The following is a 14,094-nucleotide window of genomic DNA, read 5'->3' as shown; positions in this document are numbered from 1 at the left end:
ATTTGTGGGTCCGGTAACTTGCTCAAGAGTACCTCAGCAGTGCTCCAAAGATTTTCTGGCACCTCCTCTTCTACCAGAACACCTTTCATGCTTTGTCTGCACTGGGACGCAAACTGAGAACCCTCGGCTTCTCAGCTCAGTTCCCAACTGACTGAGCTATCACCGCCCACACTTATCAAAAGAACCTGTTTCTATTCAGCATTTCTTTATTTAGCTTCTATCAGCATTTTAGTAACCATTTATCAAGCAAAACAAATCAGGGTCTACCATTTCAATCATCTATGAGGAACATGAATGTCCATTTCTGCATTAAATTTTGATCAAATCAACACTCAAGATGCATCCAACTGGGTTTGGAATTGTGATTCCTGGGTATATATATATGTATAAATACTGGGTCCACCGGACTGATGATCTTTATCAACTAATCATCAAAGCAGCTAATCAAGACATAGTTTAAACATGAAAAGTAATTCACAATTGGTAAAGTATATTATACATTTCAATATTTATGGGGTGTATAATTACAAAAACGTTGCTAAATTATGCTTTTCAGCACAATTTACATTTTAAGCAAGGCTGTCAGATGATGTCTTTATAAGTCCGGCAAACCAGAATATCTGCTCAAATGGAACAGAATGGTTGTGATGGCCCTCACAAACAATTGTTTGATGAGAGGACATTGGTTGCTTTACTGCATGTCCTTCCTTTTGTCCTCAACAAAATGAATTGCTTGAATCTCCTCCTTACTTCTGAAATATCTCAACATCTTCAGTGAAGATGGAAAAACTCCTCTTTTATTAAATTGACATTAAACTGAAAATAAACTCACCCAGAACTCAAACACTTCATGGTTGAGAGAAATAATATTAGAAATAAAGTAGCAACATTAATGCACTCATCTTCAACAACCTACACAGTCAGACATCAACAAGCCCAATTAGCCTACATCTGATGACACCACCTAGGTAATTCCTTTAAATCTGCAGCAACACCACAGGTTCTAATGAACTATAAGATCCACAAGAGACACCATTGTGAAGTATTTTCACAACAATGGCAACTAACGCTCCTCAGTTGAGGATTTTGTAACGTGTATAGCGCAGTGATTTTTGCACAGCAAATTTTATTGATAATGAGTGTAACAGAGGGTGCAGAGCAAGTACACTGTCTGTGTAAATGTAATGTTGGATTCATACATCTGACTCTAAAAGTCAGGTTGGTCCAACATTTTACCTCGTGACAAAATATTAATCCACTCCCATCATGACTCAGTGCAGACTTGCTAAAAATGAGGCTTGCCACATGTCTTTTGACATCAGGAGAACATGAAAACTCTAACACGGAGCATGAAACTGGAACCTACATGATTTGAGTTGACAGTGTGAACCATTGTGTCACCTTTGAAATTGCTTTTGTCAATAAAATGATTGTTTCCAGGGACCTGTGCTGTGGGTAGTCAAGGAAATAACACTCCATGAGCCACACTTGGAATTGTTCATGAGCATATTTGAAAGTCGTTGAGCCTCCAATATTAGTTCTTCATTAATCAAAAGATTCTGGGCATTGGCTATCATCCATCTTGCACCGGTCAAAGAAATTCACCTCAGGAGGCAGAGTACGAATGCCCCAGCTGTCCCTCTTATTCGTGACCACAACTCAGACTAGATACACTACTGGTGCTGGAATTACCGAGGTTGCTTTCACCAGACTTGTACTCCAATGGATCCTCATTAAAAGTTACAGTGTGTAATCATTCCCATTACAGGGCCTCAGAGGTGTCTAGTAGTATTCGCCTGAATGAGACATCACTGCCCCCAGACAGCCAGAGATTGTCTCAAGGTTATCTTGAGTCACCAATGCAGGCTCAAGAGTGGACAGCACCTGCGTGGGGTTTGGGACTGATAAATGCACATGTCTCCAGAGGTCACTGCTGGTTTGCATGTATTAGCTGTAGAATTTCCACAGTTTTCAATTCGAGTGATTTCAAAGAAAGCAAAATTGATTTAATGAGCTATTTTCCATTTCACTATACCATCTCTGCATTGCTAGATGAGCTAACTAGGCTCAATCTTTGAGAAGAGCATTTGCCATTAGAGGATCAACCAGGGAGAACATGGAGGTCTAGAAATTCCCGAAGGTCGTTGAAGAAAAGGAAAGAACCCCCTTTCCATCCATCCATCCATCCATCCATCCATCCATCCATCCATCCATCCATCCATCCATCCATCCCTTGCAGGCTGAGGGGGGTGGAGGAGCTCACCTCCCTTGCCATGTGCAAGAGTTGAGAGAAATGTGTTTCTAAGAAGAACAACAGTTCAACAGGACCCGGAAGACATATCTGCCAGGCAAAGGGAGGATGACTGGGACAGACAGAGCATCTCTGTGTCTGTACTATGAGTTAGGCGCAGGCACCACTGGAAAGCACTGCGCGGCACCTTGGACGCAGTCACAGGGAACTGTATGCGTGATAATCTGTCTGCAGGCACTGGGCAGGCCCTCCAAGAGTAAGTTGGTCATTGTAAAGTACTGTGTACACAAGATGGGCCACACCACTTGCAGCTCACCATGTGAAATGAGATTTGTAGAAACCTGGTCAGAACAGACCCTTGAGTGAAAAGTTGAATTTCTTCAATATCCGAAACCTCTAGACCAGTGGTTCGATCGAACCCCAGGGGTTCGGCAAGTTCAGTCTCAGGGGTTCGACGGAGGTCAAGGCACACACCACTCATATGATTTCATAATGTACCCTGTTATTGCAAAGAAAGCCCTGGAGATTTTTATACCATTTGTTTCAACATATCTTTATCTCGAGCAACCTTTTCGAGGATGCTGAACATAAAAACAGAGAAAATTAACAGACTTTGCAAAAATGATCTGAGAGTGTCACTTGCCTAGGTGAAGCCACGCATTTCTGAACTGGTCTCTCAAAGGTAACAGCAGACGTCACAGTGATTTGCAGTAAGTATTTTTGCTTTTGTGTAAAAATCAAGTGCTGCTGGTTTTGTTTTTTGAACACATTGTGGTTAGTGCACGGTTCATTTAATGCACCAGTAAAACGTAACTATGTCTTGAATTTGAAAAAAACCTCACATTTTATTTTTCAATAAAGAAGGGTTTGGTGAATGCGCATATGAAACTGGTGGGGTTCAGTACCTCCAACAAAGTAATGAACCACTGCCCTAGACCAACAGGAGGGTAGAACTTGTTAGCCTGTCCACTCACCATTCCTTGGACCTGGCACACATGTTAGAATAGCTTAATCCATTCAGTAGAGAGCCCCAAGCAGAATTTTTCTGTCTGGACCTCCATACCTGCCACATACCAATGCCCAGGTTGGTCCAACCCACCTTGCACTATTAACTTTACGTCCTGAAATTGGCAAGGGGGTGTATTGTCATTTTGAGAAAATGGATGCAAAATAGAAAACACAGTTTTTCTCACAACACTATTTCATCATTCGTCTGCAAGCAATTTTTTTTCCTGCATCATCAAGATAATTTAATTTTACAATCACAAAAGCTGCATTTGCATATTCCTGCTTACATACAGGAAAGGGATGAGATGAATGGCAGTAGATTGCCTCACCTCATCTCACCTCACTAATTGTGACTAAATCTTTTTTTGCACAATACTTGGTACTTGTGTTGGTACTGATGAGCTTTGAACTTTTATTGAGAGTGCGGATCAATGTGCAAATGGCGGATTCATATGTTTAGAAATTGCTTAAGGGTTAGTGCCTTTCCAGCCACAAATCCTATAGCCATTTCACAGGATTCTGACGACAGTGGATAAAGGTAAGTTGGTTGAGGCAAGTATTTCAAGGTGCCCATTAATACACAATTTTTTTTAAAATGGATCTGTAAAAATCCAAATGCTCCTGCAAAAAGACACAATAATAGTTTTTATTGAGACAAAACCTGCTAATATGAATATTAAAAGACATTTCCCATGGTCTCCTGCAGCAAATAGTTTAAACTGATATATTTTACAATATGAACCTAATCAGTATAAAATCTGTAGAAAGATGAATTAGGATTTAATAAGTATTTAATGCTCATTCTTATTGTCTACTATTATATAATATAATAAAATTCTACAATATCACTTGATATGGGTAAAATTCTTGAGTACAGTTGTCAACTTCATAAAAAAAAAATCCAATCAAGTGACGCTTCCTCTCCGTGTAGCTGTGGGATTTACATATAAATTTCTCTTTCTACCTATCTTGCTTCTTTTCATTTCACCCTGTTTCTTTCCTTTGATCATTGACGTCTTCCTCATTTCTGCAGGAACGACAAGCTTGACTGCTTTGCAAAGACCTTCCTTTTAAATGGCTCTATTGCTCTACTGTCACAGATCACTGACCAGACACTAGAGTGGCAACGGAACCTTCTACACCATGTATAATTCCTATGTTTCCTGTTAATTCGCATTAAAAATGTGATTTTCTGCCTCACTTGAACAATAAGACAGCTTGGCATATAAGTCTGTGTTGTATAAGGTATGAAAATGAAGAAAAATAATTGTACCATAATGAACTGGAATTCTTTATTTGGAATTGATGAGCAGGCAGTCATATTAAATGGGTGTAAACTTGGATTGCAAGCAAGCTACAGAAATAAAATATTTGACAATATATGCTGTAGATCAAGGGGTCAATGCAAATAGCAATTTTGGAAATGTTTAATGCTAAACTGGAAAGACATGAAACAACACAATGCTAAATAAACAAAACACCTGAAAAATTCTCAATCAGTAGCATTTTCATTATGCTACTTGAAATTATTTCTAATTATTTATATTTGTCTCGATTTTCTACGTCCCCCTCTTTCATCAAGTGTGTGTGTACGTGCTCACCCAGCCTGGGTGGTTGTTAATTTGTTTTAATTAGATTAAATAATACATTATCCCGTTGATATAAACTATACATTTCTTTCTTTGAAAAATGATGTCTATACCAAATCCAGTATGTCTTATGAAAAGATATGGACATTCACAATAGTGTTTCCGACAATATCTCGCTACGACAGTGAAATCGCTTTACGGCAAGCATGTGTGTATGCCGGGAAGCTTGTTGTTAACTGTTAGCCGTTGTTGTGTCATATTACTATCGAAAGTTTAAGTACCTTTGCGTTCAGGCTTTGAAAGATTTGAAGAGATGGATGTTGGAGAGCTTCTTAAATATCAGGTAAACATTTTATCCTGCTTACCGTTGTTAAGAAACCCGAACGCAACTCTCTTTCGGATACAGGCGAAGGATATAGCTAGCTTGCTGCTATAAGACAACGTTGCAAATATGTAAAGTTTTACTTTGTTTTCAAAGCTATTTTCTTATTGCGTTCGTTTGCCAGATGTGTCATCTTCCTCGTAGACCTCGTCAAATGCCAGCTGACTTATTGGAATGTAGATTATTTTTATCCATAAATGACTGTCGCAGTTAGCATTTCAGCAGGTTGCCACTGGATTAAAGAATCTTCATACAGAACTAATCTCTACTAAAAGTTTTGTAAAGTCTTATGTAAGGGAATTGCAACCCAAGCAAAGTCGCTGAGGTCAACGTTTTTGGACATGTGAATTTAGGATTTAGCTAAACCCAAACATGTTTGTTGATGATTTCATTAGGACATTAAAGAAACATGTATGTCTAACACATTTACCCATGTGCTTTAATATTTAAGCCTGACAGAGGAGCAAAGCGTCCCAGGGCCGAGGAGAAAGGAGCAGCCTTAGGGGACGAAGAATCGAGAGGAGGAAAGCATCAAAAAGGACACGGTGCAAGATACCGGGAGGCAGCATCATTGGCAATTGAAATTGGAGGTGAAATGAGGGAAAATGAGGAGATGAATGAAGAAAAAAAGATTATCCTGGAAAAGCTATTGGACCGGGATGAAGAGGAACCAGAGGTGGGTGAACATATTTTCAATATTTCAACTAGTTTTGTCCGTTCAAAACAGTCGTTCATTTATATTTTGCATTGTTTTGAGGTATCTTACATTTTTTATGGTTGAATTCTTTTTTTTTTTTTACACATGAAAAGAACCACATTCTAAACTTATTACTATTTAGTATTGCCATAGATGTTATTAAATAGCTAGCGTTCACTGATAATAATAAGGGTCTTGCAACAGTCTGTCATGTGTGCAGCGGTTGCTCATTGATGTTAGTATCTCAGCAGTGATGTAGGCCTACATTTTGATGTATTGACAGAATTTTATTACTAATTACAATTAAACTGTAGGATGTATATGAAAAATTGATTGTCTATCTTAAACATGTAGGTTGTTCTGGCATTGTCTGGACTTTTTAGGTTTGCATTTGAACCTGCTACTTTTGTTAAATATTTGTGCGTTTCTAAGAGCGAAAATTGAAAAACAATGCTAAAATTTAATTTATATTTTGTTTGTTTTTTCCCCCCCCTAAAAGATATGTTATAATGTAAAATAAAGCTATGTTTTTTGAAAGCTTTGGGGAAGCACCATAACAGAAGCCATGCTAATTTCTTCTTGGTTATAATCATATTTACATAATGGACAAGGTAACGGTGTAAATGGATTAAGGTCCATTGTTTAAAAAAAAACCTACATTAACTGCATCACCAGAAAAGAAAATATTTATAGCAAGCAAGTGCTATACGCTTCCAATATGGGACAAGCATAATATACCGATACTGTCATGAACTTCAAAGTTTGTCAGGATTTAACTCAAAATAAAGCTGCAAATGACATCCTTATACTATCTGATTGCAGCATATCTATAGCTGTTTTGCTGTCGGTGTCATTGTATTATTGTTTTATTTATTATTTATTATTTTACATCAGACTTATGAAAAGCTTCTGATTTCCTTTTGTTTTCTTTACCTGCTAATCAAACAGGCAGAACCAGTGGATGAGAGTTCGGTGAAGAAAATGATTCTGACCTTTGAGAAAAGGTCGTACAAAAATCAGGAACTGAGAATAAAGTTTCCAGACAGTCCAGAAAAGTAAGACTGTTTCCAGTATTTTCTCTTTATGTGGTTAATCTTTAATAAGCAAAATATAATGCAAATGAATGCAAAGAACATTTCGTATTAGCCTCACTGTCACAAAAACAGTTTGTACAGCAGTGAGTAGTCACTGAATTCTTGTGCATGTTGATATGACAGACCAATTCAGAGAAGCTCTAATTAAACCTTCCTGCTCATTTTACCAGGTTCATGGAGTCTGAGTTGGATCTAAATGACATTATTCAAGAAATGCATGTAATTGCCACAATTCCTGAACTCTACCATCTGCTGGTGGAGCTTCATGCTGTCCAGTCATTGCTTGGTCTTCTCAGTCATGAAAACACTGATATCCTTTCATTTAAAATACTGTTTTTGTCAGCTATAAAACCAAAATTGTATTTCTCTTACTTTGTACAGTATGATGGCACCCGTAAGTATGAGTTGGATGAAATGGTAGACAAGTCAAACAAGGTCAAATGTGTTGCTAATTTTACAAAATGCATTTTTTAAGAGGCTGAGCAGATGGTTGCTACATTGGTTTTACATATGTCCATTTATTGCCCTAATGTTGTGTAACCGATCAACATACTTTGATGCTTATTCACCCTTAACTTGAAAAACATGTTGCCATAGCTGTGGTGGACCTGCTGCAGGAGCTGACAGATATTGACACACTCCATGAGAGTGAGGAGGGTGCCGAGGTTCTTATAGATGCTCTGGTGAGTACATCAGGTGGTGGTCAAGCATTTTGTCATGCATCATTTATGGTATCAGCGTATGTATTGCAACCTTTTCATGAGCTCTTATTTATAACATTAACTCTATGTATCACCCAAAAAACAATCCTGAAGATTTTTGTCCTATGTGAATCAATATTACAGCGATTTTGCTGAGAGCTACTTTTACTGTGTGTCAAGTACATGTATTTTGCAATTTAATGGGATACATTTATATTCAAGAGATAATAAGAATAAGAATTTGGCAAATGGAAATAAATATGGTTATGACATTTTATCCCGCATATTCTGATTAATTTTCTGTCTCTGCTTCAGTTTTTTCCTTATTTTGTTACGGCGATCACCATGTCAGTTCTTTGATCAATGTGTTTTCTTGGATGTGCTTGATGCCATTTTATATTTGATGGCAGTGTTTTTCAAATTTACTAAACCAAAGTATACATCTCTCACACTTGCCTTCAGATTCTTCCAATTTACAGCTAATTTAATACATACATGCATACTTGCATAGACTGATTTATAAAATAAGATAGCTGCAGTGTATTTTACATGTTTGTGATAAACTGGGAGGGTATATACATGACATAAATGCAATCTGCTTAAACTTCATTGCTTTTTTTTCTCGGTTTATTGTGTCTGGCTCCTTTGTACTTGTTACCAGTCCAACTGTCCTTGATAAAGTGAATAGAAATGGTTCACAGTCATCTTTGTTAGTTCGTAACGCTTTGTCACTTTTCCCTGTGCTTTTTCCCATCTGTATTGCTCTGTTTACAGTCAGACACCAGCTTGTATAGGTTTTGTTTATGAGGGCACATGTTTCTTTTATCTGAAAATACAAGAGGATATTCAAAATAAGAAAAAAAAAAATCCAAACTGTTTCTACCCCACAAAAAACACAATTTCTCTTCTCTTTCCTGTTTGAGACGCATGTATGAGCTTCTCTCTAAAGTCTAATTTGATATTCATCTTACATACTATAGTTGGAGGGTCAGGTGGTGGCCTTGCTGGTGCAAAATATGGAGCGGCTGGATGAAACCGTTAAGGAGGAAGGCGATGGTGTCCATAATACACTGGGTAAGGACCACAGTTTGTTCTCTTTAACTTGTTATATGCTACCACAGTGTCTTGATATACAGTAAATATATTTAGAGCTGTTTGTATGTCTTGAGCAAACATTCTTCAAAATATGACCTTAATATTATTTATTATATAATATTGAGTATTTTTATAGTTTAGATAAGGGTGTAACATTATTTGTTTGTCATTAAATGAGTTGTGAGGCTTCGATGCTGCTATATATCCACGCATTCATTGTGTAAAAAAATCTTTACCAATTATTCACAGCAAATGAAACACCTCTTTACTTTTTTGCATTTTAGTAGTAATATAAAATCACACCAAGCATGACTGAAGAAAGATGCTGCTACTAACTTGTGAAGGAAGGTGGTTTCTTTGAATTATTGCCTTTGTTGAGGTAGAATTCAATCTTTATGACTTGTCAAATATAGATACAGGGAGTCTGCTAGATAATTGGTGTTACAATGGCTACAGATCATTTCATCATCCTGCAACTGATGTTTGCCACAACAGAAAATATTGTGGACCTCTTTAAAAGGGAAGGCGTGGAATCAAGAGTCTGCATGAAAGAAGTTGTTTAATAATCTGGTCTGCAAGTCTATAAGAAACAATTTGTGCTTAAACATTTGAAGTATCATGCTCAAGCAGGCAGCTAGTCAGGATGTAGCGACCATCCTATTGTTATCTTTAATGAAGCAGATCTTTATACTGGCTCAAGATATATTTGTGCTTCTGAGGGAGCAGTTTAATATTTTAACATTTAACACTTTAAAAAAAAAAAATCGAAATCTGCATGATTTTACATGTAAAAAACCGTTATATTACAAACCATATAATACTTGTATTAATGCACATTTCAAATGTGCATCACTGAATTGGAATTTAATCTAGTGTCTCATCATTGTGAGCATGACTGTTCAATAATAGCATGTGCATTCAGATAAATCCCAATTAAATGGATTTCTTATAGTCTGTTGCTGCAATAATGAGTCCAGTCAAAGAAAAAAATAAATCGTTAGTTTATGTCCCATTATAAACAAGTGTCATTAGTTTGAAATGGAAGCAATTACCGGTATAGGTGATGACACCACAAGTTGGTAACTCAGTGCTTCTGTGGTCGGTCACATGAAAGAATGTGACATTACATCTATACCGCTGTATAGTTTACTACAATGCTAAATCATTTCACTAATATTTGATCTAAATGGTACCAAAAAACAGAAAATTTTGCTTTCTGGTTCTAGTTGCTGAATTTTGAATGAATGCGTCAAGTGCATGCAAATGAACTGAAAATTTCATTCCTACAGTCTGTTGGAGAGATTTGTGAACATCTATATCGTAGAATATGTCCGCCTGCAAATAATAAAAGGTTATTTTTGGCAGATTGCTTTCAAAATAATTTCTCACTACGGCTTTTCTCAGCTATATCCGCTTTGATATCAAATTGTTATTTTCCACAGGAAATAGTTTCCCATCATGTGTTTATTGCTGAAACATTGCAGGAAATTACTGGGAAGGACAGCATGATCTCGTTATAAGTTTACTAATGAACAACTATACATTTTATATGGAATAGATTTCTGACACTTTGCTTATTTGAGAAGAAGCTGTTAGCAGAAAGACAATAACCTGCAGATGCAAACCAGAGTTTTTGACATTTATTATTTTCCACATAGCCCAGTATTACGAACTAAAGATAAACTCATACTGTAATAAGAATTCAGTTACATGTAATATGATAATATTACACCTAAGTGAGAGACAGCAACATTACCTTTTATAGATTAAAGTGTGAGATGAAGAAGTAGTCCTAACTATACTGAAATGCTGCTGCATATTACAAGCAGCTGATGTAATCTCAAGCAATCGATGCCACCTTTTTTCCAGCGAACTAAATATGACAACTCGAATACTTGGGGGAACAAAGGAATAACACCCTATCTTCGTGTTTTGGATGTTAACCCCTTTTAATATATTTGCTTTTATCACATTGGTTATTCGACTCTGGTGGAAGAATAACAACATGGACACAGTTATTACATCATTTATCCAACTGTGGTTAAGAAAAACTAAAAGACAATGGAAAACAACACTTTTCTCACTTCTATAAATATGATGATAAAAAGCCTAAGCAGAGTTGCTGAAGAATATCCTTACTGTGGCACAGAAACACACTGTGAATAACAACATAAAAAATTCACCTTGTTAGGATTTTTATCACGCATACTCACTCATTTATATTTAAAACATAAGGGAAGACTAGCTGGAACAGATTTCACTGCATTCTGCAGGCTTTGCAGAGACTAGTTTTTGGTTCTACTGAACATATTTTTATTAAAAATATGATCTACATAGCCAATATGATGTTTTATGCGTGTCTGGAGAGAAAGGCAACAATATAATGACTGGAAGGTTAATGAACCTTAGACTGGGAGGTTTGAGATCTTGGGTTTGTCATGAGTTGTGAGTGTGGGTGTGTGTGCGTGGGTCTGTGCTGGTGTTTCATCTACTGATGCATCTATAAAGAGGAGATGGATAATATCTCATTTCGGCATCTGCTGCAAACAGCGGGTCTTGCATGTACATTTGGGACAAAGAAGCAAGTATTGTAAAATCAAAATAACCCATAGATGTGGGGGAATAGTTGATGATGTTAAGAGTGAAACTTTGACCAACAAAAAGTTTATTTCTAATAGAAGAGTTTATGTGATTATGAAAATGAACAATATGCAAATAGTTAAAGAAATTAATTTTTAAGGAAAATGACTATTTTATGGCAATAAAAGGGACATCAAGAATAATTGTTCCAACAGCAGTAATGACTAAGTTCAACTTGCATATGGGAATAAACAGTACTGTGCAAATGTTTTAGGCACATGTGAAAATATGCTGTAAACTAATGTTTTGAAAACAATGGCCATTTTTCATTTTTATCAATGTACAGGTGAGCCAATGAAAGAAAAAAAAATCAATTTAATATTTTGTGTTCCTACGGTTTAAACCAGCATCACTTCTTATACATACACTTGCAGAAAATCAGGGATTTTGTGGATCATAGTCGAGCACATGAGCAACTATTTATACCAAACGACTCCTAATGATTGACTTCACATCTAGATAGAAAAAGGAGGAGCAGCCAAATTCTGTGACCAAGGTGAGGTTGTGGAAGAGCATGTCAGCGTTCATTTGTGCATGGCTATCTGACCAGACTGAGCACAACAAGATGCAGGCTACAGCATCAGTAAGTGCCCCCCAAACAATGATTTCAAAGCAGACTGGGCTTTAAAGGTGAAGAAAGGTATGCTGAAGAGCACATTGAAGAAGCACAAAAGGCAGCATTAAACAATGCTGAGATGTTGTAGTCAACTGGGTGCAGCTAATGAGAAATGCATCAAGCTTATTTCCCTTTAAATGAAAGACGTGTAGCTGCATCGCCAGATCAGAACTGGGAGAAACCAGTGGGACCCAGGTACACCTGTTTACTGTCCAGAGAAGTGGCCTCTGAAAGGGTGGTGCAAAAAATGGCAATTGCTGCTCTAAAACAATGAGTCAAAATTTGGTATATTTGGCTGTAGCAGATGGCTATTTGTTTTCCAACAGTCTGGATAGTGGTACAATTTTGAGTATCTCCAGGCAACATTGAGCCATAATCAAACCTGCAGGGTTTGAGGATGCTTTTCTGCGAATAGAGTCGGAGATTTGGCACAATGCTGAGAAATACAAGCATATAATTCTTATCGTGCTATGTTGCCAAGGATGCATTTTTGGTGACGGTGACTCCCAACATTCCTAGTCGGTTTCATTAGGAACTTCCTTCAATGTAAAGATGAGCAGGAAGTCCTAGAAATGATGGCGTGTCCCCCGCAGCTAGGGGGCTCTACGTCATTGAATTCTTTTGGGATTATACAAACAGACAAAGATTTATGGAGACCTACATACACAGAAGATCTAAGAATAAATGCTGTTTTGAAGGAAAAGGGTGGTCACAGAAAATTAACAAACTCTTTTAATTGATGAAAATATACTATTAAAACCTCCATTTATGAAAGCAATCTTAGTTTATTGTATTGTTTTTAATTTATTTATAAAAGATGATATAAAATGGGGATTTTCAGTTTTATTAAGCAATATATGTTAGTATATTTTTCCTACTTTTTCATAGTCTCTTAATTGTCATTGACTAAGATAAGTAGTTTTTTAAATGTAATAAAACATCAAATTTTCTCTTTTTGACTGCTGTATCCCTTTTTGGGTCATGAGGTGGTGCTGCATATGGGCGAAGGAAGGGTACACCTCTGGACAAGTCCTTAGGTCACTGCAGGACCATTCGCTACCTTGCTCAAGCGGGTACCTAGACGTCCTTGCTCTTCCCCCTGCTACCAGAACATCTTCCATGTTTTGTTCACGCTGGTTCTTCAACCAACAACCCTCTGTTATTCAGGCCAGTCCACTAGAGACTGAGCTGCCGCCACCCCAAAGCATGAAAATGAGCAATTAATTATGTGAATGTTTTTAATAAGTGACTCAATACGTTTTAATAGCTTTATAAAGTAAGAAACATGGTCAAAGATTAGGCAGACTGTCAAAGTCATGCACTCTCTACAAACCCCACATGAATCCAATTTATTTTTGTTTGTGTGTTTGTGTTCAGTGTGTTATTTGAGATGATTTCCTTCTTGTTGCCAGGTTAAGGCTAAGTGTCTGGAGAGTGGTTTATGTGTGTATTTGGCTCTGTGTCTGTAAGTGTCGGTCATATAGTGAGAGCAGCATTTATGCATCAGCCATCTGAGTTTGTCTATGTGTGTGCTTGTGTGTGAATGTCTGTTATCAAGGGAACTCTCCAAGCTTGAATAAGCCTTTTGTCTGCTTTGGCTGCTCTCTGCTCTGAGCATGCTGTCCTCCAGGATGCTCTCTGTCTGCTCTGTTTGAATCACTGATAAAAGCCCTTCCTCTCTCTCTCTCTCCCTCGGCACCCATCCTCTCCATCACATTTTGTATTTCATTTTTAGTTTCCATCTGTGGTCTTTTTTTGTCTGGATGTTGCGTTTGTATTTGTTGTTCTCTATTAAACTGTATGTTATATATGCTGTCATGAATTTATCTTCATTACCTTTTATTTTAAAATTGCCAAAAATTGCAACTCCTGTGCCTCCTTGCCTTTCCTCCACCTCCTCCTCTCTATTTTCCCTTCTTTTGTCCCATAGGCTTTCCTTTCAGCAGCACCATACAATTATTGTTGTCCCCTTCTGAGACAATCTGCTGTGATGGAGATATCATGTGGCATCTTTAACGATG

At 37.2% G+C, this 14,094-nt stretch overlaps 1 protein-coding gene across 1 annotated transcript in view; it reads left to right on the top strand.

Moving 5' to 3' along the window:
* Positions 1-5,016: 5,016 nt before the first annotated feature.
* ctnnbl1 (catenin, beta like 1) overlaps positions 5,017-14,094 on the top strand; it is a 31,937-nt gene continuing 22,859 nt past the window's right edge. The window contains exons 1-6 of the mRNA XM_057040731.1: positions 5,017-5,191; positions 5,682-5,906; positions 6,876-6,982; positions 7,192-7,333; positions 7,609-7,704; positions 8,703-8,796. Of these exons, the coding sequence (XP_056896711.1) occupies positions 5,162-5,191; positions 5,682-5,906; positions 6,876-6,982; positions 7,192-7,333; positions 7,609-7,704; positions 8,703-8,796 (694 nt within the window). The 5' untranslated portion in view covers positions 5,017-5,161. The remainder of the gene's footprint in view (positions 5,192-5,681; positions 5,907-6,875; positions 6,983-7,191; positions 7,334-7,608; positions 7,705-8,702; positions 8,797-14,094) is intronic.

The sequence above is a fragment of the Takifugu flavidus genome, chromosome 8 (genome assembly GCF_003711565.1).
Source record: "Takifugu flavidus isolate HTHZ2018 chromosome 8, ASM371156v2, whole genome shotgun sequence".
Classification (NCBI taxonomy): Eukaryota; Metazoa; Chordata; class Actinopteri; order Tetraodontiformes; family Tetraodontidae; genus Takifugu; species Takifugu flavidus.
Note: the sequence above shows the minus strand (reverse complement) of the source record. Positions and strands in the feature narration are given on the sequence as shown.